This window comes from Panthera uncia, assembly GCF_023721935.1.
Source record: "Panthera uncia isolate 11264 chromosome A3 unlocalized genomic scaffold, Puncia_PCG_1.0 HiC_scaffold_12, whole genome shotgun sequence".
In the NCBI taxonomy this organism is placed as follows: Eukaryota; Metazoa; Chordata; class Mammalia; order Carnivora; family Felidae; genus Panthera; species Panthera uncia.
In genome coordinates this window covers 28,418,408-28,442,134 of record NW_026057579.1, presented here as the reverse complement: position 1 = coordinate 28,442,134, position 23,727 = coordinate 28,418,408, and the positions used below count along the sequence as shown (strand labels likewise).

General features: G+C 40.5%; 1 protein-coding gene across 1 annotated transcript in view; it reads left to right on the top strand.

The window, feature by feature from the left end:
• The window catches only part of DDX1 (DEAD-box helicase 1), a 36,681-nt gene extending 19,273 nt beyond the window's left edge, over nucleotides 1-17,408 (top strand). Inside the window, exons 14-26 of the mRNA XM_049652504.1 lie at nucleotides 155-215; nucleotides 3,588-3,686; nucleotides 4,556-4,645; nucleotides 5,603-5,791; nucleotides 7,510-7,561; nucleotides 9,527-9,673; nucleotides 13,132-13,223; nucleotides 14,488-14,560; nucleotides 14,713-14,785; nucleotides 14,869-14,911; nucleotides 15,905-16,000; nucleotides 16,285-16,405; nucleotides 17,081-17,408. Coding sequence (XP_049508461.1) covers nucleotides 155-215; nucleotides 3,588-3,686; nucleotides 4,556-4,645; nucleotides 5,603-5,791; nucleotides 7,510-7,561; nucleotides 9,527-9,673; nucleotides 13,132-13,223; nucleotides 14,488-14,560; nucleotides 14,713-14,785; nucleotides 14,869-14,911; nucleotides 15,905-16,000; nucleotides 16,285-16,405; nucleotides 17,081-17,211 — 1,267 coding nt within the window. The 3' untranslated portion in view covers nucleotides 17,212-17,408. The remainder of the gene's footprint in view (nucleotides 1-154; nucleotides 216-3,587; nucleotides 3,687-4,555; nucleotides 4,646-5,602; nucleotides 5,792-7,509; nucleotides 7,562-9,526; nucleotides 9,674-13,131; nucleotides 13,224-14,487; nucleotides 14,561-14,712; nucleotides 14,786-14,868; nucleotides 14,912-15,904; nucleotides 16,001-16,284; nucleotides 16,406-17,080) is intronic.
• Nucleotides 17,409-23,727: the final 6,319 nt, after the last annotated feature.

The following is a 23,727-nucleotide window of genomic DNA, read 5'->3' as shown; positions in this document are numbered from 1 at the left end:
TTCACATTTGATGTTTTCAGGAGCCATCCAGCTGTGTTCTAAAGTGACACCACTGTTTTACTTTCCTACTAGTAATGTATGAGTCAAACAATACAAGTCAAACAATAAAGCGCTTTAATCTTTCTCTTCATTATCATGATGGTATTTATTTCAGGGAGCTTCTGATAATTGGAGGTGTTGCAGCACGAGATCAGCTCTCTGTTTTGGATAATGGGGTAAGTTGTACTTTTAATTTTTAAGAGGTTGCATGATGGGTCGTCATTTTCGCAGTGTAGTTCTGTTGTGCTTCAGGAAAAATCAAGTGAGGCTGAAATTAGAACAAGGTCAAGTATGTGTTCAGAAACACCTTGTGGGGGTGTCTTTTCTTTTCCTAAGAGTGTACAGCAGTTTCTTTGCACCCCTCATGCAAAATTCAGCATACAGGATGTTTGGTTTCTTCATTTACCTTTTGAGCACTTGAGGATTTTCTTCTTGCTTTCTCATGAATTAAGAGTCCTTTCTTTTGGGGATAATGGAGAAAGAAGAAAGTAGAGTTAAGGATAGAAATGGAGATCAGCTGGATTGCAGAGAATGTAAAAGTTGTCACAGGGACCCAAAGGAAGGATGAAGAACGATACAATGTGGCTCCAGAAGGAGGGAGAGAAGTTAGATAAGGGTGGGGGGAGTCTCACAGACTGCTCAGGCAGGCGGTTACAAAGGACAAAGCTAAGACAGTGATCCTCATTATGGGGGAAGAAGCTTGGGATATTCTTAACTGTGCTCATCAATTCTGTGAAGCCAGATATAGATAGGACTTCATAAAATATTTCATGTGTATGAAATAACTTGCTCCTTTCAAATTTCTCTTCCATTTCCTTCCCTAAATATTTTATCATTTAATCTAAACCTCCTGATACTGAGTCACAGTGAGGAAATATGTCTACTTCCTCCAGTCCCATTGGTGTCTCTATCAAATGAAATTTTATGCCAGATGGTTTGGATTTGACCTGGTATGACATATTAAAAGCAAAGAATCCTATTGCTATACTTGTTAATACTGTTCTAAGATAGTAATATTGCTTTGATAGGTTTTTATTTGCTGTGTTATATTTTTTAGGGATTGTAGGAAATTTAATATGTTCAGGGTGCCGGGGTGGCTCAGTGGGTTAAGCATCCGACTTCGGCTCAGGTCATGATCTCATGGTTTGTGGGTTCGAGCCCCGCGTCGGGCTCTGTGTCGACAGCTCAGCTTCAGATCCTGTGTCTCCCTCTTTCTCTGCCCCTCCCTTGCTCGTACTCTGTCTCTCTCTCTGAAAAATAAATGAATAAATTAAAAAAGAGAGAGAGATTTAATATGTTCATTCCTATTCTTGGTTTCTCAAACCCCAGTCCGTTTTCCCCGTAAGTTACTAAGCTTCTTAACTCCTGTTTTCCAGCTGCAGAGCTTTTAGGGAATTCTATATGATTTGTCAGTCATCTAACATTGGTACTGGCTAAATCCAATGGCAGAGGTAAAGACAGTGTTATTCTGTAGCTTTCTTGACCAGATTTGCTTCCATTCTACTTAGCGGATCTCAGATGTTCTCTCTCTGCTCTTCTTTCCACCTGTATTCTCTCCTTGTTCCGTCTCCCGTCATCCTGTGGCTCAGCCCTAGTCCTGTGTTGTATCTTACGCTGGACCAGAAGTCAGCTTTGGAGTAAGAGAGTAGAACTGTGTAATTTAAAAAATATTTTAGAGTTGCACAGTAATGCAGCCTGTGCAGTTGAGGCCTAGAGGAGTGGTTGGAGCTCTTACACAAGTTATGTAAATATTTCCAACTTAACTGACTTTTTTTCTTTAAACTTTTTTCTTTACATGTCTATATTTCATGTAAAGTGAGTTTTTTTGCTACTGAAATAGAGAAGAGAGGAAATTCACATGTGGGTTGGAATCCTATAGTAAAGAGATGTTACATACAGAGTGAGAGTGATATTTTGTTCATTGCCCTGTACAACCCATGTCACGGTGCTTGGCACATGGTTGTTCTTAACACACTTAAACAGGCCTTTATCTTCAGATTTTCAGGCAATATTCTCTACATTGAACTGAAATTTGCTTATTGTTATCAGTACAGATGAAACAATCGCTTGAGAAATGTCTGTTTTATTTTTCATGGGACTATAAATGCCTTCTGTTGGTTCAAATTAAAAGCCAACACAGGATTCTGCTTCTTCAAGTGTCTGTGAGATATCGAAGTAATGAGACTCCGGTGATAAATTTGTTAGGAGAAAATTATGTTTTTAGTCTACAGTGGAGAAAACAAATGAAGAATAGGAGTGAGTTTTCATGCCGATTAATCGAGTAGAAGTTTTGAGTTGTCTAATTGATTGAATGGTTTGATGTAATATTTGTGCTCACACATAGATGTATATATACACTTTAAAACAGTTTACCTTTACTGACTGCTTTCTAGAACTGGACCAAGCCCAGCTAAATGCTTACCTACATTGTCTTATTCAGTTCCCATGGTAGCCTTCTGAAATGATGCTCTTCTCCATTGTTACAGACTAGGAAGAGGGCTGATAGTAAATATTAAGTCACTTGCCCAAGAGCTTATGTCTCACCGGTAGACCTTACTTCAAAGTCTATGTTCCTGATCACTTTACCTTTGAGCTTGATTAAAAGACGTGTGTGTGAATGGAAAATGTTTGTTATTTGTACTGATGTGGGGACTTATTATTATTCTGTTCCCTGTGTGTATACTTGAAAATTTTTATAATAAAAAGTTAAGTAAAACTTGTTCTTATTTGACTTAGACCTTTACTCAGGTTTGGACTTTGAGTTTGAAATTTAGTTTGGGTACTTTGGAGCTGTATCGTTTAAATTCTCATGACTTCAGTATTCTAAACTTCAGTTTCCTCATTTAAAAATAGGAATAAAGATAGTATTGTTTTCTGTAGTGGTCATGAGATGACACAGTACTTGTAAAACATTAGCACTGTGCCTGTTCATTCTAAGCACTTGACAAGGAGTCATTATGATTGCGTTCCTGGGTAGTCAGAGCATCATCGTTATTAATTATAACTGCATTTATTGAGCACCTGGCACACAAACTGGGCATCGAGTGCCTTCTGTATCTCATCTCTCAGTTGTCACAGCCATGTTGCAAAGCAGATTCCAAAAATGAGAAAATTGAAACTAGAAGAGATTAATTAAGTTGAGGTCATCCAGCTGGCTAACAGCGGAGCTGGGAATCGAGTCCTGGTTTGATTTGAGTTCCCATAAGATTCATCTGGTTTTCACTTGGAAAATATTTATGTATTTTTTATATTAGACTGTAGTCTTATAAATTATTTTGTATGTTAGATTATATATATATATTATTTTATGTATTAGGCTATATCAGTTAAGGATGTCAAAATCAGCTACTAAAATCTTCATGTTAATTTCACGCCAAATACAGGTTTGGTAATAGGGCATTATCTATAGCTCCTTTTCTCTGAATTTGGAGCTGTCACTGCTTCAGTATGCATGTTTTCATGGTAAGTAGACCGTTATTGGTTGCTGTTTTATGATGATTATAATAGTGCTTCGGTTTTCACTGGGTTCTTCTTTTGATATTTTTCAGGTAGATATAGTCGTTGGCACCCCAGGAAGACTAGACGATTTGGTGTCAACTGGAAAGCTGAACTTATCCCAAGTTAGATTCCTGGTCCTGGATGAAGCTGTATGTTGGACTATAGTCATGCTTTAAAAAAAAAAAAAAAGTTTGCTTATGTGTTTGGAGGTAAAAATATGTAGAATGATGGAAAAATACAGTTCATTCATGATCCCAACATGTAGAAATAATCATTGTTACCAATTTGGCATATTTTCATCCACTCTTTGTATTCATGTTAATATTATTTTATATAGTAAATCAAGCTGTGTAGGATCTGGGAAATCTTTTTTATTTATTTATTTATTATTTTTTTTTCTTTTTTTTTTCTTTAAATGTAGTATTATATGTATTTCACATCCTTACTTGTAAATAGGTTTTGAAGACTGACTAGTGCTCTATTACATGGATACTTCATGGTTTGTTTAACTACTCTTGTTACTAGATATGTAGATTTGTTTTTTTTACTCCAAATAGTGGTCTTTGTTGGTACATAAATTACACAGTACAATTATTTCTTTATGTTATAGTTGCAAAATGTGAACTGTAAGGATATTAATGTCTTGACAGACTTCTAAAGTATTTTCAAAATGGGTTGAGTAGTTTTATAACACTGAGATGATTTTTGTTTTCATTTTTCCAAATTAAAATCCTGTGTTTAAGGATATGTGGTAGGAGCTATTAACTCTCATATTCATTCTAGAACACTAGAGTATAGATTTTGGGTTGTTTATTGTCAGCTTTTTCATATTTTAGTTACATGGAATTTAAAGCTGAATTTATAATTTGTCTTTATCCGTTAGAAAATAATCATTTTGGTAATATGGTGGGGATATGTATGCTTATGAATTTGTTTCCATTATCTTTCTACACTTGATTTACAAAAGAAAGATCTAGGTGTTGACTTAAAAATTACGCTTTCTTTCCTTCTCCTTCAGGATGGACTTCTTTCTCAAGGTTACTCTGATTTTATAAATAGGATTCACAGTCAGATTCCTCAGATTACCTCTGATGGGAAAAGACTTCAGGTATGAAATGACTGATATATCCTAAAATACATGCAGACAGTTGTTATGTGTTAATGCTTTTTGTTTTCAAAACATTTTCAAGCATTTGTTTGCAAATGTTTTTGAAATTTGTTTTAATTTTTTTTTTTTTTAATGTTTATTTATTTTTGAGACAGAGACAAAGCATGAACGGGGAGGGTCAGAGAGAGAGAGGGAGACACAGAATCTGAAACAGGCTCCAGGCTCCGAGCTGTCAGCACAGAGCCCGACGCGGGGCTTAAACTCACGAACCATGAGAGCATGACCTGAGCCGAAGTTGGACGCTTAACCGACTGAGCCACCCAGGCGCCCCTATTTTCTTTTACATTTACATCTTGTCTTAGTGTCTTCTCATTAACTACTGTAGAAAACATTTTCTTTGTTACCTGATTACATAGCACACACAAAGAAAGAGTCTTAAAAGCTGCCTGTAGAAATGAAGGAGAAGGGAACTTGAGGAAATTAGGTCGCTGAGGATGATAAGGAAAACATTCTTAGTTGGTTTTTCCTACAGAGCATTAGAGTTTATATTCCAGACTGAGCACTGCTTCCTCTTTGAGGGGAAAATATCTGGAGCTGTTGAAAAACAGTGGTTTCCTTTGTAATTATTTCTTAAAATGTTACTCTTGCTTTTCTCACCCTTCTTTCCTAGGAAGAATTTGAGAGGTGTAGAGGCTTCAAGGGGAGGGAAGGGGACACACAGTAATTTAGGATTTTAGATCTTCAAACACCTTCTCATCTTACCTAGTTTTTGTCGGGCCTTGTGGAATAGAGACGTGGTTTACGCAGGGGTGAGGGGCTGCGGCTCTGAGACTGACCTGCCCAGAGTCATGCCACCAGCTGTTGCTTAGATGCCAGGTTAACATACTTTGGGCCTCACGTTAGGTGGAATTGTAATTAGAACAGTTTAGCTAAATTTTGACTTTTTTGTTTCCCTAGGTGATTGTTTGCTCTGCTACTTTGCACTCTTTTGATGTAAAGAAGCTGTCTGAGAAGATAATGCATTTTCCCACATGGGTTGATTTAAAAGGAGAAGATTCTGTCCCGGATACTGTGCACCATGTGGTTGTCCCAGTGAACCCCAAAACTGACAGACTCTGGGAAAGGCTTGGGAAAAACCACATTAGAGTAAGTACTTTACAGTGTTAACATTTGTGTGGAATAAAACATCCATAAACTAGCTTAACCTTGGGCTCTTCGTGATTCTTACAGCCAGATACTATACCTAAGAAAAGAGGAGTCCCGCACATGGACCAGAAAAGTTCAGGCCTTGAGGGCACAGAATAAGTGATGGGCTCAACTTTTCTTTTTCTCTCTGTGAGAGTTACTTTTATGATCATCTTGATGTAATTTTTATAAATAAATAGGATTATGTAGGTATGTAAATCTAATTTCAGATACAGTGGTTTTTAGTAGTGTTTTGATGTCCTCTTGAGGTTCCTTATTTTCCTAAAAATCAATTTAATGCGCCCATTTAGTCATTTTCCCACTGATTGTAGATTTACCTATATAAAATAAGGGTTTGTTACATATTGTAAATATACGATATCCTAAGAGCCACCTTTGCGTTCTTATTATTACATTTAAAATTGATTAGTCTTACCTCATGAAGATACAAAGCTTCTGCACAGCAAAGGAAACAATCAACAAAACTAAAAGGCAACCAATGGAATGGGAAAAGATATTTGCAAATGACATATCGGACAAAGGGCTAGTATCCAAAATCTATAAAGAGCTCACCAAACTCCACACCTGAAAAACAAATAATCCAGTGAAGAAATGGGCAGAAAACATGAATAGACACTTCTCTAAAGAAGACATCCGGATGGCCAACAGGCACATGAAAAGATGCTCAGCGTCGCTTCTCATTAGGGAAATACAAATCAAAACCACACTCAGATATCACCTCACACCAGTCAGAGTGGCCAAAATGAACAAATCAGGAGACTATAGATGCTGGAGAAGATGTGGAGAAACGGGAACCCTCTTGCACTGTTGGTGGGAATGCAAACTGGTGCAGCCGCTCTGGAAGACAGTGTGGAGGTTCCTCAAAAAATGAAAAATAGACCTACCCTAGGACCCAGCAGTAGCACTGCTAGGAATTTACCCAAGGGATACAGGAGTACTGATACATAGGGGCACTTGTACCCCAATGTTTATAGCAGCACTCTCAACAATAGCCAAATTATGAAAAGAACCTAGATGTCCATCAACTGATGAATAGATAAAGAAATTGTGGTTTATATACACAATGGAGTACTACGTGGCAATGAGAAAGAATGAAATATGGCCCTTTGTAGCAACATGGATGGAACTGGAGAGTGTTATGCTAAGTGAAATAAGCCATACAGAGAAAGACAGATACCATATGTTTTCACTCTTGTGTGGATCCTGAGAAACTTAACAGGAATCCATGGGGGAGGGGAAGAAAAAAAAAAAAAAAAAAAAGAGGTTAGAGTGGGAGAGAGCCAAAGTATAAGAGACTCTTAAAAACTGAGAACAAACTGAGGGCTGATGGGGGGTGGGAGGGAGGGGAGGGTGGGTGATGGGTATTGAAGAGGGCATCTTTTGGGATGAACACTGGGTGTTGTATGGAAACCAACTTGACAATAAATTTCATATATTTAAATAAATAAATAAAAATAAAATAAAATTGATTAGTCTTAGACCCACAGTTAATAAAGGGTTTTTCTGAATCTGAAGAATGGTTTTGCCCACATACTTTAAAGACATACGTCTGTATCTAAAGTTAGATACACTTTTCTCTTTAAGAAAAAAAAACGATACCTGTTTGGAATCCTTACTTACCCACTTGCCGCCCTGTTTTTCTCCTTTTCTTTTCATAGACTGATGATGTACATGCAAAAGATAACACAAGGCCTGGTGCTAATAGTCCGGGTAAGTTGAATGAGTGAACAGATGCATGCATGAGTGAGTGAATGAATGAATGAATGAATGGGGTTGAAAGATTTTGAAAACAAATTGATTTGTCTTACTGAATTTATGCCCTGTCTGTTCTCATGAAGGATTTGAGGTGACCTACAAAATTAGAACAGGAATTTTGACAATAAAGGTAACAAAAATAATAATAAAGAAATGGGGGAAAATTGACTGGTGTCAGTCAACTTAGAGCAGTATTAATCACTGAATTTCAGATGTTAGTCTCCTGACATCTAAGTCACAAGTATTTGGGATTATGGAATTCTTATTGATTGGAGGATATCAGCAGATTTCTCTGGCAACAGATTTTACATTGGCCCTGAATCCCAGGAGAAATGTCACGTAGGTTCTTCATTCAGGGAATTAACAAAGAAAAATGTCTTTAGTTTTCAACTTTGTGAAAGATACAGAAATTATCTTGGAATCACTTATCTGTTCTTTTTGTGTGCAGTAAAATATTCCCAACACAAAATTGCCCACTTTAACCATTTTGATGTGGTCACGTTCAGTGGCATAAAGTTCATCCCTACGTTGCAGTCATTGCCGCCATCCATCTCCAGGACTTTTTCATCCTCCTAAACAGACACTCCATATCATGAAATATTTACCAGTTTTTAAAAAGTCTAACATTAAATCTAATTCTTTGAAGATGCTTCTGTGCAGAGCAGAGACGATTTCAGGTGCCTCATATGTTAAAGATCTGCGAAGGTACGCTGCATTGGAAGGATAGTGCTCGTCCAGCCTAGAGTAGGTCTCAGATGTGAGGATTCAGGTGTCTCAGGCGGGTCATTGGGAAGGGTTAGACTGCATTTACTTTATGGTTGGATTCATTGGTAGGTTTATGGCCAATATCTAAAAGGTGAATTCTCTGAAATCTTGATTAAATAGAGTTCCTTTGAATTCAGTTTTATGTGCAATTCCAAATTTATAAGGTGCATGCTCGACTAGCCTTATCGTTGGAGAAGAGCAGGGACCTTGCTAGTTCCAAATAATATATCCTCCCACTGTTAGGGAATGCATGTCATAAAATAAAAATTTTTACTTCTTCGAAATAAATTTTTTCTTATAAATGTTTTGCTTAGTTTATACTGCAATTAGGTATGACCGGAGAGCCTTTAGAAATATGGTGGATTACAGAATTAAAGTTTTGCATTAGATAGTTGAGTAACTGTAGTGTAGCTTCACACTGAAAAATACAGATTGGGAGGATGACGACTAAGAAATTACCGAGTTCGACATACAGTTTTTATTCCGTTGAGAAGTATGAACTTTCTGGTGTTAGATTGATTTAAAAAGTCCATTAATTATTTTTAAAAGGGGTTAAAATAATTGAGTAAACATCTCCATGAGAGGTAAGAGCAAAGTTTTGTTGTGGATATGAAGTTCTGTTTATTTGTGTGTTTATATGTCTGTTTTCCTTCATAAGAGGTGTGGCATAGGTGTTTTTGGCACACTATAAAATATAAAATGGCATAAACATACACTAACAGAAATAGAAATAAATGAATTGGGGTGACTCAGTGGCCCAGTGGGTTAAGCGTCCGACTCTTGGTTTCAGCTCCAGTCACGATCTCCCAATTTGTGGGATTGAGCCCCACTTTGGACTCTGTGCTGACAGTGCAGAGCCTGCTTGGGATTCTCTCTGTCCCCCTCTCTCTGCCCCTCCCTCTCTCACGCATGCACCCTCTCTCTCTCGAAATAAATAAAAATAAAACTTAAAGAAAAATGAGCGAACGGATATTCTCACCATTTCATCCTATCTTAATATTTCTTATTTTTGTCTGTCCTACTTATATTAAAGCAGAGTTTTTTTTAGGTGGGCAAAGCAGTAAGTCTGTGACTGTAATTATGTGTGTTCATAACAATTTTAGATTGAAATTCTTTTTTTTTGTTGTTGTTGTTGTGGTGGTGGTGGTATTCAAGAGATGTGGTCTGAAGCTATTAAAATCCTGAAGGGGGAGTATGCTGTCCGGGCGATCAAGGAACACAAGATGGATCAAGCAATTATTTTCTGTAGAACCAAAATTGACTGCGATAACTTGGAGCAATATTTTATGCAACAAGGAGGAGGTAATGTTTCCTCACTTGAAATAAATTGTGTTTATTTCCTCACTTAATCGGTTATTAGTCTCATGCTGGTGCGGTCCAGAACGCGTGCGCTGAATTTAAAGCGGTGGAGGTGCGTTGTCAGTGTCTGTGCTTGTCCAGTACTTTTCCATATGATAAGCCCCAGGAAAACCGCGTCCCACGCGGGCACGGTTTCATTCCAGTGTTCTGAGGCGCTGCTGTCATTTGGAAGAAAGGTAATGGTATTATTTAATATTAAAATTTTTAGGGTAATTATTAAGCAATAGAGTGTATGTCTTCTAAACCAATAAATGAGGAGTAAACCTTCATCTGAAAAAGGCTAAGAAAGGAAGAGAAAAAAAAAATGGGAAAGAGAATGGTTAGAAATTACAGAGTAAGAAGGCTGCTGGAAAAATCTGTATGAGTGAACGCTCGCTCTAGTATGTATCAGTGCGCCAAAGCCTTCTGTTAAAAGGCATACATTGTTAGACTGGATAAAACCTAACCGTATACTGTTTACAAGACATACTTAAAACCTGAGGTCATGGAAAGATCAAAAGGGGCTGAAAAAATGTATTAGCTAAACTACTAATCAAAAGAAAGTTGGTCTAGCTGTATTAATAAGAGATGCAATAGAATTTAAGACAAAAATATCAACTAGAAATAAAGAAGGTCACTGTGTACTAAAAAGTCTAATCTACAATGACTATATGATGATTCTAATATTATGCTCCTTATGACATGATATATATGAATCAACATGAGATAATGCCCAACGTGATCTGTCATTAGGGAAATGCAAAATCACAATGTAATACCACGTACACTCATTGGAATAGCTAGCTTACAAATACGACACCCGATTTTGGCAAGGATATGAAGCAGCTGGAGTGTTCGTATGCTGCTGTTGTCCAGGCACCTTGGTAAAAGGTCTTACATGTTTTAATAAAATTAACATTGCTGTCTTATGGCTTAGTAATCCAACTCCTAAATATTTACCCAAGATAAGTAAAATTTACCCAAGACACAGTGAGAAAAGATATGGGCAAGAATGGTCATAGCAGCTTTATTTATAATAGGCCCAAACTGAAAATACACTAAGTGGACATCAGTGGGGGAATGGCTTAAACCAGATGTGAACTATTTATACCGTGGAGTCCTGCCCGGCAGTACAAAAGAATGGACTTCTGGTGGATGCAGCGACTCTGGGTGAATCTCAGACATGATGCTGAATGAAGGATTTCTTACACAAGAGTGTATATGTGTATACTGTATGATTCCACTTATGTGAAGTTCTGGAAGAGTCAGAACTGGCCTTTAATGGAGAAAAAACCCGCAACGGTGGTTTTCCCTGGGACAACGGGAGTGGGGTTATCTGGGAAAGCATGTGGGTTCTTTGTGGGATGACATTCATATTCTCTATCTTGTAGGGCTTTGGGCTACACAGGTACGTGCATTTGTCAAAACTCAGCAAATATACACTTAAGATTTATACATTTCCTTGTATGTAGTATTTCACGTTAGAGGAAAACAGTAAAACCTAACCAAATAACTACATTCTAGTTAATGAAATGCGTGCTAAACTGTGTGTAGATATTTGCAGTTTACAGTAAAATGCATCAGAAATATAAAAATGAATTGATAGGACAGAGGGACAGATATGGAGTAAAGCAAATATAGTAAATGTTAATGGTATAATCCAGGAGGTGAAAATATAGCTGTTCGCTTTTAGAATTCATTCATTGTTGCTGTGTTTGAAATACAGTAGGGGCGCCTGGGTGGCTCAGTCGGTTAAGCGTCTGACTTCGACTCAGGTCATGATCTCGTGGTTTGTGGGTTCGAGCCCCATGTCGGGCTCTGTGCTGACAGCCCAGAGCCTGGAGCCTGCTTTGGGTTCTGTGTCTCCCTCGCTCTCTGTCCCTCCCCCTCTTGTGCTCTGTCTCTTTGTCTCTCAAAAATAAACGTTAAAAAAATTTTTAAGAAATATAATAAATGTAAAAATATATAAAGCAAAATTTGACAGATGTACAAGTTAACAGGTAAATCCTGTTTTCGTAATGGGGAAAACTCTAACATATCTCTTTTTATAATTGTTGTATATCAAGGAACCAGAAAACTCTAAAAGAAAATAGAAAATATGAAAAATTTGAAGTAATGGTCATATAAAGAGCATGTTACATCGTTCCTTACAGTGAATAGTTCAGTACCTTTTTTTCCCCCAAGTCATGGCAAACAGACTTGCTTGGTTGGTTGAGTTATAGTGACTGATTTGTAGTAAATACTTCTTCCCGTCCATGTTGGTTTTGAATGGAGGATTTGATTATTTGGTTGGGAATGCTGTTAATCAAGCAGTACTCTTCCCTAGTTCCTTTCACCTTCCTTCCCTAAATATTCTGGATACTTTTACTTAAAAACCAACTCTCCCAAACCATGATTAAAACCAAAATAACACAGCGTATACCAGACTTCAGAGGTTGAAGAGAGGGGAAAATGAAGGATCCCTCCCTTCTCTATACACAGCTCCACCGGGGAGGAGGAGTGTATCTAGGATACTTTCCTCAGCCCCTCGAGCTCAGAATGTGGTAGACCAGCTGTAAGTTGGCCTGCAAGTTCTGATTTGCTGTCCTCTCTCCTCTGCATGGTTAGTTCTTGTGTGAGTCATTTGGGGTGGATGGATAGCTCTTCATAATATGTTTTTCCTTGAATTCTGAAGTATATCGTATTGAACCTAAAATTTACTATGGAGAGTAGTAATGGCATACTTGTTACCCTGGGCTATCTCATAGTGGAGCCTGTACATTCTATTAAGTTCTGGAAGGTTGTTTGCTCTTACTGTAGTCTGGACTATACTGCTTTTGTTACTGTATCTGCTTGAGTTTCTTTTCGGGATTGGCTACCACTGCACTTTATAGTAGTTGCTCTTCATCTGACCAATTTGGTTCTTCTAATCTGCTTCGGTCAGGGAACCGGATAACTAAGCTGCTTAGGACACCTTGAGGAGGGTAGGGTTATGGGAGTGACCTTTTGGTAAGGGCCTCAACTTCATAAAGCCTGTTTTGGTTCTTCCAAGATTGATCTCTGATCTACTTTTTTGGTTCCTGGCTTTATATGGAGTAGGTGAGGTTCCTGGTATACACACATGTTTTCCTTTCACTAACACAGTTAGTGAACACAGTTTCACTAACACAGTTAGTTGGTATTACTGTTCCATCTACTTCTGTAGATCAGGAAGAGTGACTAAAACTGTCCTTCAAAGCAGATCAGTTTTAATGCTCATAGACTTTATTTCAGTGGCATTTCACCTACGATAGAAATTGTGTTAATCATGGTTTATGGCAGATTGGGGTATGGATTTCTGTGGAATTATGTGGTAACAGCGTAGTCTGAATGCTATTGGTTTTTTGACACGGTCTTAGGTGTCATGTTTTCCAGGGCTAACTGTTGAATGTGCTTTTCACTAGGGCCCGATAAAAAAGGACACCAGTTCTCATGTGTTTGTCTTCATGGTGACAGAAAGCCTCATGAGAGGAAGCAAAACTTGGAAAGATTTAAGGTACTAATATTTAGCTGACTGCATTTCTTTAATACTTCAGAGGGGAATTGTAGCCAGTTTTAATCAGTTCCGGTAAATATCGTTAAAGCAATTGTCCTAGAAATTTCTGAAGATGTTTACCCTGTTGGTATATCCTTATCGTGGCAGGGTTTAGTCATCTTTAGCAGTCACATGGTAAATTGTAAGTTCTCTGTCAGCACAACACCACTGTAATAAGAATTTTCAACGTAAGGAATTTTAGACACATTCTTTCAGGTAGATCTTTTTAAGAGAAGCATCATGGGATAGTTAAACCGTGTCTGGGAGTCTTTTTTTTTTTTTTAATAGTCTGTAGTAATATCCATAGAGAGTTCATAGGTTGATCAGGATAGGTATCAGAATACGGTTTTGTGGAATTAAGACTATTTGTAATGGTTTGGGGCACACCGTCCCAGTTCCATGCTTGCAGCCCGTGACCGGGTTGTGTAGCTCTTGGTGGAGGTGGGCTGGGCTTGAGCCTCCAGCCACAGCATTGTCACTGCTCACCAGCGTGTTTGCCCCAGTGCAGAGTGTGAATATCCTCTTCTCTCAGACCCGTCATGTGAGTAGAAGGTGGCAAGTGCTGGGTGAGGGACTTTGGATTCCGCTTCCATGCTGAGCAGAAGTGACGTGGGTAGTAAAGCGCGCTGCGTGGCCACACTTGAGCCACGTGTGTGCCCTTCTCCGCCCTGGACCTTACCCTGGGCCCCAGGTCAGCGTGTCCTTCCCCTTCCTGTCTCTCACTCTGTGCCTTGGAGCACAAATGACATCCAAAGGCTAATTTGTATTTTTTTGGTGAGAGCACGGGGGCCCCTTCTAGGTTCCTATCTCTTTAGGATTTTTGTTGTCACAGAAAGTGCAACCTCAAGGGAAAATACCTAGTATTCTGAGTTTATTTTAATACAAGGGTAAAGATAATACTTACGTTTTAACATTTTGTTCTATCTGTCTTTTGAATTACCAGTCAGGATTTCTAAAGATAAAGCCACATTATAGCAGTTTAATATTTTTGGTGTGGGGAAAAAGAAAGTAAAAAACGAATCCAATTATTGATTTATTCAGTGTCTTATTTTAGCAGATGATGACTTAAAAATTTAAGACATGGTCCAGTGAATGATGAGTATCTGGACCTCTAGTCTGATGGTAACACAGTAGTTATCAGAAGTCTGTCTCATCCAGTGGATGACCATGTTCGTGTTGATTTTTCAGTATACGTACCAGTAAGTTCCTTCTCCGTTCTCTCTAGAAAGGGGATGTGAGGTTCCTGATTTGCACAGATGTAGCCGCCAGAGGAATTGACATCCATGGTGTTCCCTACGGTAAGAAGAAAGTTCTGATCCCTGCGGTTTACATTTTATGGAATTCAAAGTAAACCCTCTAATACGTTTGAAATATTTAAAACATCAAACATCTAATACGTTTGAAAATTGCAGAACTAATGGCGACTGGTAATAATTGTTCTTATTTTCAGTTATAAATGTCACTTTGCCTGATGAGAAGCAAAACTACGTCCACCGAATTGGCCGAGTGGGAAGAGCTGAAAGGTGCCGCTGGACTTTCTCTTTTGTTCTTTTACCATTTGCTTGCTTCTTGAATAAAGTCTAATAAGGACTCTAAAATCTTTCAGGATGGGTCTGGCCATTTCCCTGGTGGCAACAGAGAAAGAAAAGGTAATCTTTTCAGCGCTGTATTATATTCGCTGTTTGTGTTGTTTTAGATGTTGGCAATAAAAGCAGTTTGATTTTTCCATTTACAGTGAATTCACTTGCATATGGAATATAATTGAACATTTTTTTTGTTATTTAAAAAAATTTTTTTTAGTGTTTATTTATGAGAGAGAGAGAGAGAGAGAGAGAGAGAGACAGCACAAATGGGGGAGGGGCAGAGAAAGAGGAAGACCCAGAATCCAAAGCAGGCTCCAGGCTCTGAGCTGTCAGCGCAGAGCCTGACGCAGGCCTCGAACTAGGAAATGGTGAGATCATGACCTGAGCCAAAGTCAGAAGCTCAGCCAACTAGCCACCCAGGCGCCCCTGGAGTATAATTGAACTTTTTAATGGCATCTTTTTTCCTATATTTTCAAATGGACCAATAATGAGATGAAGTGTAGAAAGGAAAATGCAAGCTGTGATTTTCACTAATAGCTTTAATATATATACTCAATTTCACCAAAAACTATTTAAATCCTCTCTGACATAATGCTACAGAAAACTCTTATGGGAGAGGATGGGGACTTATCTGGAAACACAATTTGATACAAATTTACAGAAAAGTTGCAAGAATAAGGAGCTCCCACACACTCCGTGTTCAAACTGGCCGTTCGTTTTGCTTTTTATTTCTTTCTTATAGAAAACATGTGGACTTTATTTTTGATAGAACCTCAATATAGCATTCTCTAGCATTCAGTTCGCCCTTGTTTTTATCTGAGAATTCCTTTCTATAATTGATATGCATTCTAGGAAAACCTCAGGATTTTTCTCCAAAAGAACTCTTTCAGCAGACTGAGTTAACGCGTTCCTGAGTGCCAGCAGTGAGTGGACCGCACGTCACGCCTGCAATTTCTCTTGTTCCTCGGGGATAGAAAATACTGCAAAAACTAATTGAGAGTAAAGATAACTAGTGTGTTTCCGTGTCTACATGTTAGTATTTTTCCATCTTTAACGTAGGTTTGGTACCACGTATGTAGCAGCCGTGGGAAAGGGTGTTATAACACGAGACTTAAGGAAGATGGTGGCTGTACCATATGGTACAATGAGATGCAGGTAAGACGCGTAAAAACGTGATGAAATTGGCAAAAATAGACTGCATTTAATTATAAAAATTATACCCCGGCGTTTATCGGTTTGTTGGTTATGAGGAAAAGTAGTGATTTGTTATAACGTCAGAGTTTGTAAATTATAACTTGTGAGTTTATCTCTTCAGAAATCTAACTTCCACTTATTCTAAGTATTATAGTCTTCCTGGTTTATTTGATGCTATTAAAATTCAACGCCGTCAAAATGAGATTTTTCCTCAAAAATGCTTTTTGTTTTCTTTCCCTTCGTAGTTGCTGTCTGAGATAGAAGAACATCTGAATTGCACCATTTCTCAGGTTGAACCAGATATAAAGGTACCAGTGGACGAATTTGATGGGAAAGTTACCTATGGTCAAAAGAGAGCCGCTGGTGGTAAGCTTTGAGTTACTTTTATTTCTGTTCTGAATGTGAATGTGTCCTTTCTGAGCTTCATTGTGTAGAAGAGAGTAAGTAACTTCATCTCATGCTGAGTGTCTGTTTTAGCAGATTAATCATTTCCTCCTATGACTCTCGCAGCGGTTTATCTGTACCTGTCTTGTCACATGCTTTGGTTATGTGATTTGTGTGCCAGTGAAGGACAGCAGCTTACCTGTGTCTCTTGAGGTATTCGTGTCATAAAGAGTAGTTGAACATTTATGGAATTATTAGGAAGCAAAAGTATAATGGCGATTTTGAACAAAATTGAAAACCTTTGATTTAATTCAAGTGGTAACCCAGCGCACTGTTACTCCTTTCGCCTGGAATGCCCTCAGCTCATTCCTGAAAATTTTTTCAAAAAATTCAGACTACCAAGCTAGTGCTTTCCAAACCAAAAAAGAGCAGAGGGGAGGGGTTGCTAGGGGTATTGGGACACTATTAGTGAGGCCTAGCCATTTATTTATATTGATTTAACATTTTTAAAACTCACTTTTGGAGATAACTTGCCCAGTAGTACATTTTTATTGCTAGAAGCAATGTTTAAACGGACGTGATTGAGCCAAAGTATTGCTGACAAGTTTTTTCAAGCCTGTCATTTACATGACTTTATAATTTGTGTGTGTGATGCAGGTGGAAACTATAAAGGCCATGTGGATATTTTGGCACCTACCGTTCAAGAGTTGGCTGCCCTTGAAAAGGAGGCGCAGACATCTTTCCTGCATCTTGGCTACCTTCCTAACCAGCTGTTCAGAACCTTCTGATTTTAACGTAAACTGAGTAAGATTTGAATAATAAAAGTCTGTAGTCTTAAAACTCTAAAACCCATGTACTGCTTGTAAGCAGCACTATTTATAGTAACATGAGCCATTAATGCTAAGTCTTGCATGTCAAGAAACATTCTGTTAGGAATTCTTCATAAAATGGCAGCCTAATGAGAATAATAAATTCGATGACTATATTTTTATGAAGGTTTGTGTCTTATTTTTAAAGTAACTTGATAGTTTTTCAAGAAGACGGTGGGTTTATGAAGTCAGGTTTATGGGTATGTGACTTTGCTGGAGGAGCTGGGTATCTTGAGTAGAATTTTTCACAGGAAGTGGTTCTAAATGGAGACGTTCTTGAGATGGTTATAGCCGTCTAGGTGGACGTTGAAGCTAGAGGAGACTCGTAACAGGAAAGAAAATTGGGTGATGCCAAGGCAGAAGGACAGCTTGCTTAGTTTTAGGGGCCTGGAGTTTTTCAGAGAGGCAGAAAGGTTCTGTGTCTGAGGATTGAGGACTGATTTGTGATGGTGACAGTGAAGATGTATCTTGGACAGTTTACCTTCTTCGTAAGAACCTTTCTTTGCAGATGATAGTTGCCCATGAAGATAAAACTATTCTGCTGTCCCTCTAGGTTTTAAAATTAAACACAGTTCTCTGGAAGACATTTCCTCAATCCCTTTTGCCTAAAATACCAGCAGGAAAGGGGAACATTTCAACATGTACAATTGGATTGTTATTTTGTGTCTTCATAAAGTGTTATTCCTGCCTTAGGATTCCTTAAGCACAGAGGCTACTCTAAGTTCTTCTTGTGTGATGGTTTTCAAACCTCTTAGCCCCAAAATAGTTTCTTCAGCCAAAATCTTGAGTGAGACTCAGTGTAGACGTTAACAGTGGAAAACCGCTGCCCAGTACATTGAGTTGGCCTGTGTGAAACGAGGAGGGGGGTCCCATTCTCGCTTAGGTTTTGACCACGTTCTTTGGCGATTTCCTAGAACGACCCCAGCCGACCTCGGAGCCATGCGGTGACAGCTCTCTATAGTCTGCACACATGCATCACTGCTTTAGGAAGGGGGTTTTAACCAGTATAATGGCAAAGGAAAAACTGAGATCCGTACCATTTATACACGAGCCGGGGCAGGGCTGACCTTGCTCGTGTCCTCGTTTTCTAGGCACAGCCGCACAGTTTGCAGGAGCGCGTGTCCACGTGGCCCGGTTTGCAGCACTGGACCTGCAACCTGGCTTCCCTGGGCTCAACTTTCACTCCTTGTGTGCTTTTGGAAGGTGGTCCTCCGGGACAGGCGGGTAAAGCCAGCGAGCACGGCCGCCAAGAGCTGGGAGGCTGTGGGAGGGGCGATTGCGCTTTTCCTCCTCAGACGACTGTCCCGCTGCCCTGACCTGGGCAGCAGAGGTTATAAAGGGCAAGCTGTGTGTAAACGGGCCTGGACGCCCGGCCTGCCCTTTCTCCTCACATCGGTAATCCTGCCCTTCACTCCTCCTCGTGCCTGCTTCCAGAAACCCTTTCCTTCAGGCCTCTGGATTCATGCTGAGAATGTAAGCAACTGTTAAAAGTCTCCTTGAAGAGACGGTCACTGAACCACGAGAGATGCTGATTGCCCCTTAATTCCTTTTAGAAATAGCACCTCCTGAGTTTGAGTCGGTCCCAGATCGCCTCGCTGGAGACTCTCTTTCCCAGGTACTGGTCAGTGGGGTACGAGTCAGAGTGATGGGTACAACTTCTAGGTCACATCCTCTACCTGCCCTTTCTCTGCTCTCTCAAGGTGGAACTTGGCTGTGGTATTAGCCAGTGTCCACATTAAGAAAGTGTCACACTTAGGGCACGGCAGGGCCACCAGACAACCTGGAGGACCTTGTAGGGGACCTGCACCCTCTCTGGCCGGCCTGGTACAGTACGTTGACTTCTCTGAGCCACCCTATGGTTAGGCCTCCACCCCAGCTGATACAGGACTGAGAAAATGTTAAATATTAACCATCACCTGTTAGTCTTTCTGACTCACAGCTTCAGCGCTGTCTACGCAAGGGTAAGAGATTAGAGATGTACCCGCAGACCTGTGCCTGTGGCTCTGCCGTTGGTCTCCCCCCTGCATACTTGCCCCACCTTCCCCGTGTCCTAGACCTGGCCTGGGGGTTTGGGAGTCTTGGCACATTCCTCCGCATCGTCTGCCTCGTCTGGCACTCACCATTCTCTTGGAAGCTAGCTTCGGGCTTTGATTCCTAGAGTTATGCTTTCAAAATGACTGGTTTTGGGGGGGGGGGGGGGGGGAGCTTTTTTTCCTGTTTCAAATTTTAATAAACTGAGCTGAGCTTCTCTATTTCCATTTATGTATCCACTTTAAAGAGAACTGATTGTCAAGGACTCTGACCAGCGGCATTAGTTATAAGATTGGCCAAACCTTGCTTTCCTCATTAATACCTATTTTCCAATTATAAACAGAAATGGGAATTTCAGGTTAGCTGTACCCACCCTCCATACTTTTGACTTCTGTTGCCACTCTCAGAGGGAATCACTCAATAACACTGGGGTTCATTTTTTTCTTTGAGGTCTTTGGTATACAGGTTAGGTCCTATTGTATATACAATTTTGTATTTTCATTTGACCTAAGTATTTTTCTTATTGTAAATAATGGCTGTGTAGTCCATGGAATGTGCTGTGATTTATGTGACTTGCATTCTGACTGCCCTTGAACACCGAGGGGATTGAGGAGGGTGTGAACGTGGGTGTGAATCCAGCCCTAACCCATGCGAGCTGGATGACAGAAGGCCAACTCCTTAGCCTCTCTGATTTAGTTTCTTTGTGTGTAGAAATGGCAAAAATAACTCTCATCATTCAGGATTATGTTAAGCATTCAGCGAAGTCCAGCAGATAACAGGTACTCCTACCATGTTTTCTAGTGTTTATGCTGTTTGCTGCTGTGAACATCCTTGTTCTCTCTTTGGATTGCTTTCTACCGGATTCCTGGAAACCGGATTGTTGAATTAAAATGAATGATGCTTATGAACATCTGTCAGGGTCATTAGCGGATCACTTTCTGCAAGGGTTGTACTGGGTGCCATTCACACTGACCATATAGGAAGAATTCTGTACGATTTATTTTCTGGACAGATAGTACCTGTTGCATTTAAAGTCCGGTTCCATACTGTCTCTTTGTACGGTGCGTGAGTCGGTAGTGCGGTTCAGAGGTTGTCCACATCTCACATGAGGTTTCTTCGCACACGACTCCGTACTGACCCCGCCCCCGCCCCACCCCTGCCTCATCGCCATCCTCGTTCTACAAACAAGGCCCCAGCTTGCTGTAAGTAAGGTGCAACTCTTCTTTTCTTTCTTTCTAGCTTTTCTTTTTATTTTTTAAGGTAGAAGTGTATGTGGCAGTGACTGAGAACAGCCCAGATTAAAAAAAAAAAAAAAAAAGAAAAGTTGGTTCCCAGCCAGTTCTAAATGGGCGAAACCATTTAGTTATATTTTTCACCTTATTCTGATGTAAGAGGGAAGTACACACTTTCCTGCAGCCCGTGTGGGAGATGTGAGACTCGAGAGCTGTGCAGGGAAATACATCCTGAGCTCTGGGGGCAGGTTCCCTTACGCAGCCATTTTATTATTTTCTTACAGATGCTGACACCTACCAGGGATTTTTCCAAATGACCTTATTTGGGGGAGAAAGGGATATTTGTTAGAAGGGAAAAAATGTAGTGGAACAGGAAGGAAAGGGAGGGATGGTATTTTCTACTCTACAGTAATTGATAGAGGATTCCTTTGGAGGGAGGAGTGCAAGGGAAGTTTTGCTGTTGTTTTCCATTCTTTTGTTTTAAATAATTACCTTTCGTTTAAGATCATCTAAAGCTCTGGTTTCTCTGACGGGGGTTGCACTTTCACTGGTGAAAAGTGTTGAGGGGATTTGGAAGAACCTGGAGCCGGACAGGCCCGGATCTGACCCCGGCCGCCATTACTCTCTTCTAGTTAGTTAATCACACGCAGAGGTCAGTGGATCGCAGGTGGGACCCAGGAAAGGCATTTTAACAAATTCCCCAGAAGATGATGACACCCATGTGCCTTGAACCACAGATCAAGAAACACTATTACAGAGAAATCGCTCTTAGAACTATAATTCTCACTGCAATCCTTTACCCTAAGATTCAGGCAAGATTGATTCAAACTGTTATCTGAGAGAGAGGCTTGAGGTCCTAGAATCATCATTCAGTGGTGTTCTGCTGCCTTTGTACGAAAAGTGATACCTTGTTTCCTTTCCTTAGGTTAGTGCTTCTCATTGCTGGCTGCACATTGGGATCACCTGGGAAGCTTCACAAGAAAATCCCAACGTCCGTCCTTCACCTCCAGACATTCTGGTTTTATCGTTCTGGAGTGGGGCCTGGGTAGCCCAGGTGATGCCAATACGCTGCCGGGATGGAGAGCTGCTGCTTTAAACTGAGCCTGACTCTGGGGATTTCTTGATCCTGTTGCAAATCGTGTGTGCCCTCTGCGCATGCCTAAGCTAATACGAGTCTTAACGTTAAATATAGTTTCGGTTCAGGGAACCCTTGCTATTGTATTAGGGAGAGGAGGTTATTGTAGAAAAAGCATTTCATAAAAATGGTATCCTATGTCAGTTTTGAGAAACGAAGATTATTTTAAAATTAAATTTTGTAGCCAGAAGAGTTCAGTTCCCTTCCAAATAGTTATTTTGGGAATTCAGGCAAATCTTTGAAGGATGCTTCCATTTTTCAAAACTCATTTGGCCTTTTAATTGTTTTTGTTTTTGACATCACTTGGTTTTTACTTACAGCATTTCTAATGCTTTGCAGCTGCCTTACAGACTTCTGCAAAATCATTGGTTCAACCCGTCATTTTACCTCAGATCTCGTTCCCCCGCCTGGTACCTCCTCCTGTCCACCAGAAGAAGGTCTGGTTGGCTGTTAGCTGTGTGTTTTCTTAAATCCCCGTCAAAGGACAGGTACTGGCTGCTGCCAGAGTAGGACTTTGAAGAGGCAGCTGAGGTCGTCTCTCTGTAAGGTGGAAAACTGGGTGTTTGGGGCTTCTCTGTTTTTTTGTGTGTGGTGGGTCAGGGTCTCCGGGAAGAGAGTCCAGCTTGGGAAATCCTGATCAGAATAGGAATCGCCAAGATGGAGGTTGGAGGCAGAGGGGGAGAGCCGGCAGGGATGGGGTCGGTTGAGTGTGGGAGCACCGGGGTCTGATAATGAGTTTGGGGTTTTCTTTTCTACTTGGGGATCCCCTTGAAATCCTCAAAAGTTTGCTACCTTGTTGTCAGTGTGAATTGGGTATTAAAGGGAAGGCTCTATCCGTGTTTTGACAAAGTGATGTTGGAGGGTGCGGGATTTCGTTAGGACCCCATCCGGTGGGAAATGGTTGCAAATTGCAGGGGGCGGGGGACAAAAAAACCCTCTCCGGAACAGTTGTCTACACCAAAGCTTAGAAAGATGACACTCGGGCTTAGTGGCAGTCAGGTTTAGCAGCGTCTAAGAACTCCCAGGAATTCTCAGATGTACTTGGGACAGAACTGGCCAACCTGCAGTCACACAGGCTGGGAGCTGGAGGTACTTTGTTGGGCTCCCAAAAGGCTAGCAGTTTGGAGACATTGGATCATAGCCCTATCATCAAATACTGTTTGTTCACTTAAAATATTAGTTCTCTTGGCTCTCATGACAAACTCTGTCATAGGCTTCTGTCCACAAATCACTTCCTTTGCCACTTCCATCTCAGCACCCAGCACCAAAAGAATACTCTCCTCCAAGATGACCCTGAATGAACGCAGCAGGGCCCCACCCACACTGGCTCTCGTGGGTCTGCGCTTTGCCATTTCCCCGTAAGTGCAGCAGGTGGCGCTAGTGTCACACCGTGAATACCCACAAAGAGCTGAACGCTTAGGCTGGTGTATTTTTACCGCTTGGGGTCAGTTAAGGATTACCTGACTTCCTTTTTTTTTTTTTTTTTTTCTGCTAAGCAAATCATAGATTCAAAGGAATTATTGCCCATTACATCTGTCAGAGTCTGTGGTCGTTTTCTCTGGATCCCGAAGGCCAAGAAATGTGCATTTGGATTTTTTTCGTGAGTTGGCTCCACACCGTTTGTGGTCGAGTGGTTTCTCCTGTCACAAAGCACTCACAGGATCGTGGGCACCCATTTTGTCCTGGACCCAGCGTTTGGAGTTCTCTGTACAGAGAACTTCCACGCGTGTCAAAATTGCATTTATGCTAATTGCCCTTCTCATTACCATCTCTAGAATGCAGAATGCTTTTCCTCAGTCGTTTCCTCTGATTCTGCCTATCTCTAGAGGCCTAGATCTGAATGAAGTGAGGTGGGGAATCGTGTTCACGCCCACTCACCTTCCTGCCACTTCTCCGCTGATCCTAGGGATTACAGCATTGCCCTTGCAGAGCACGGTGGAGATTGGCGGAATGATCCCCAGTTGACTTTGCCTGCCTGTGTGTGGGTGGGTGTGGGTGGGGGTGAGGGCAGGATGTGTGGGCTGAGACAGACAGCCC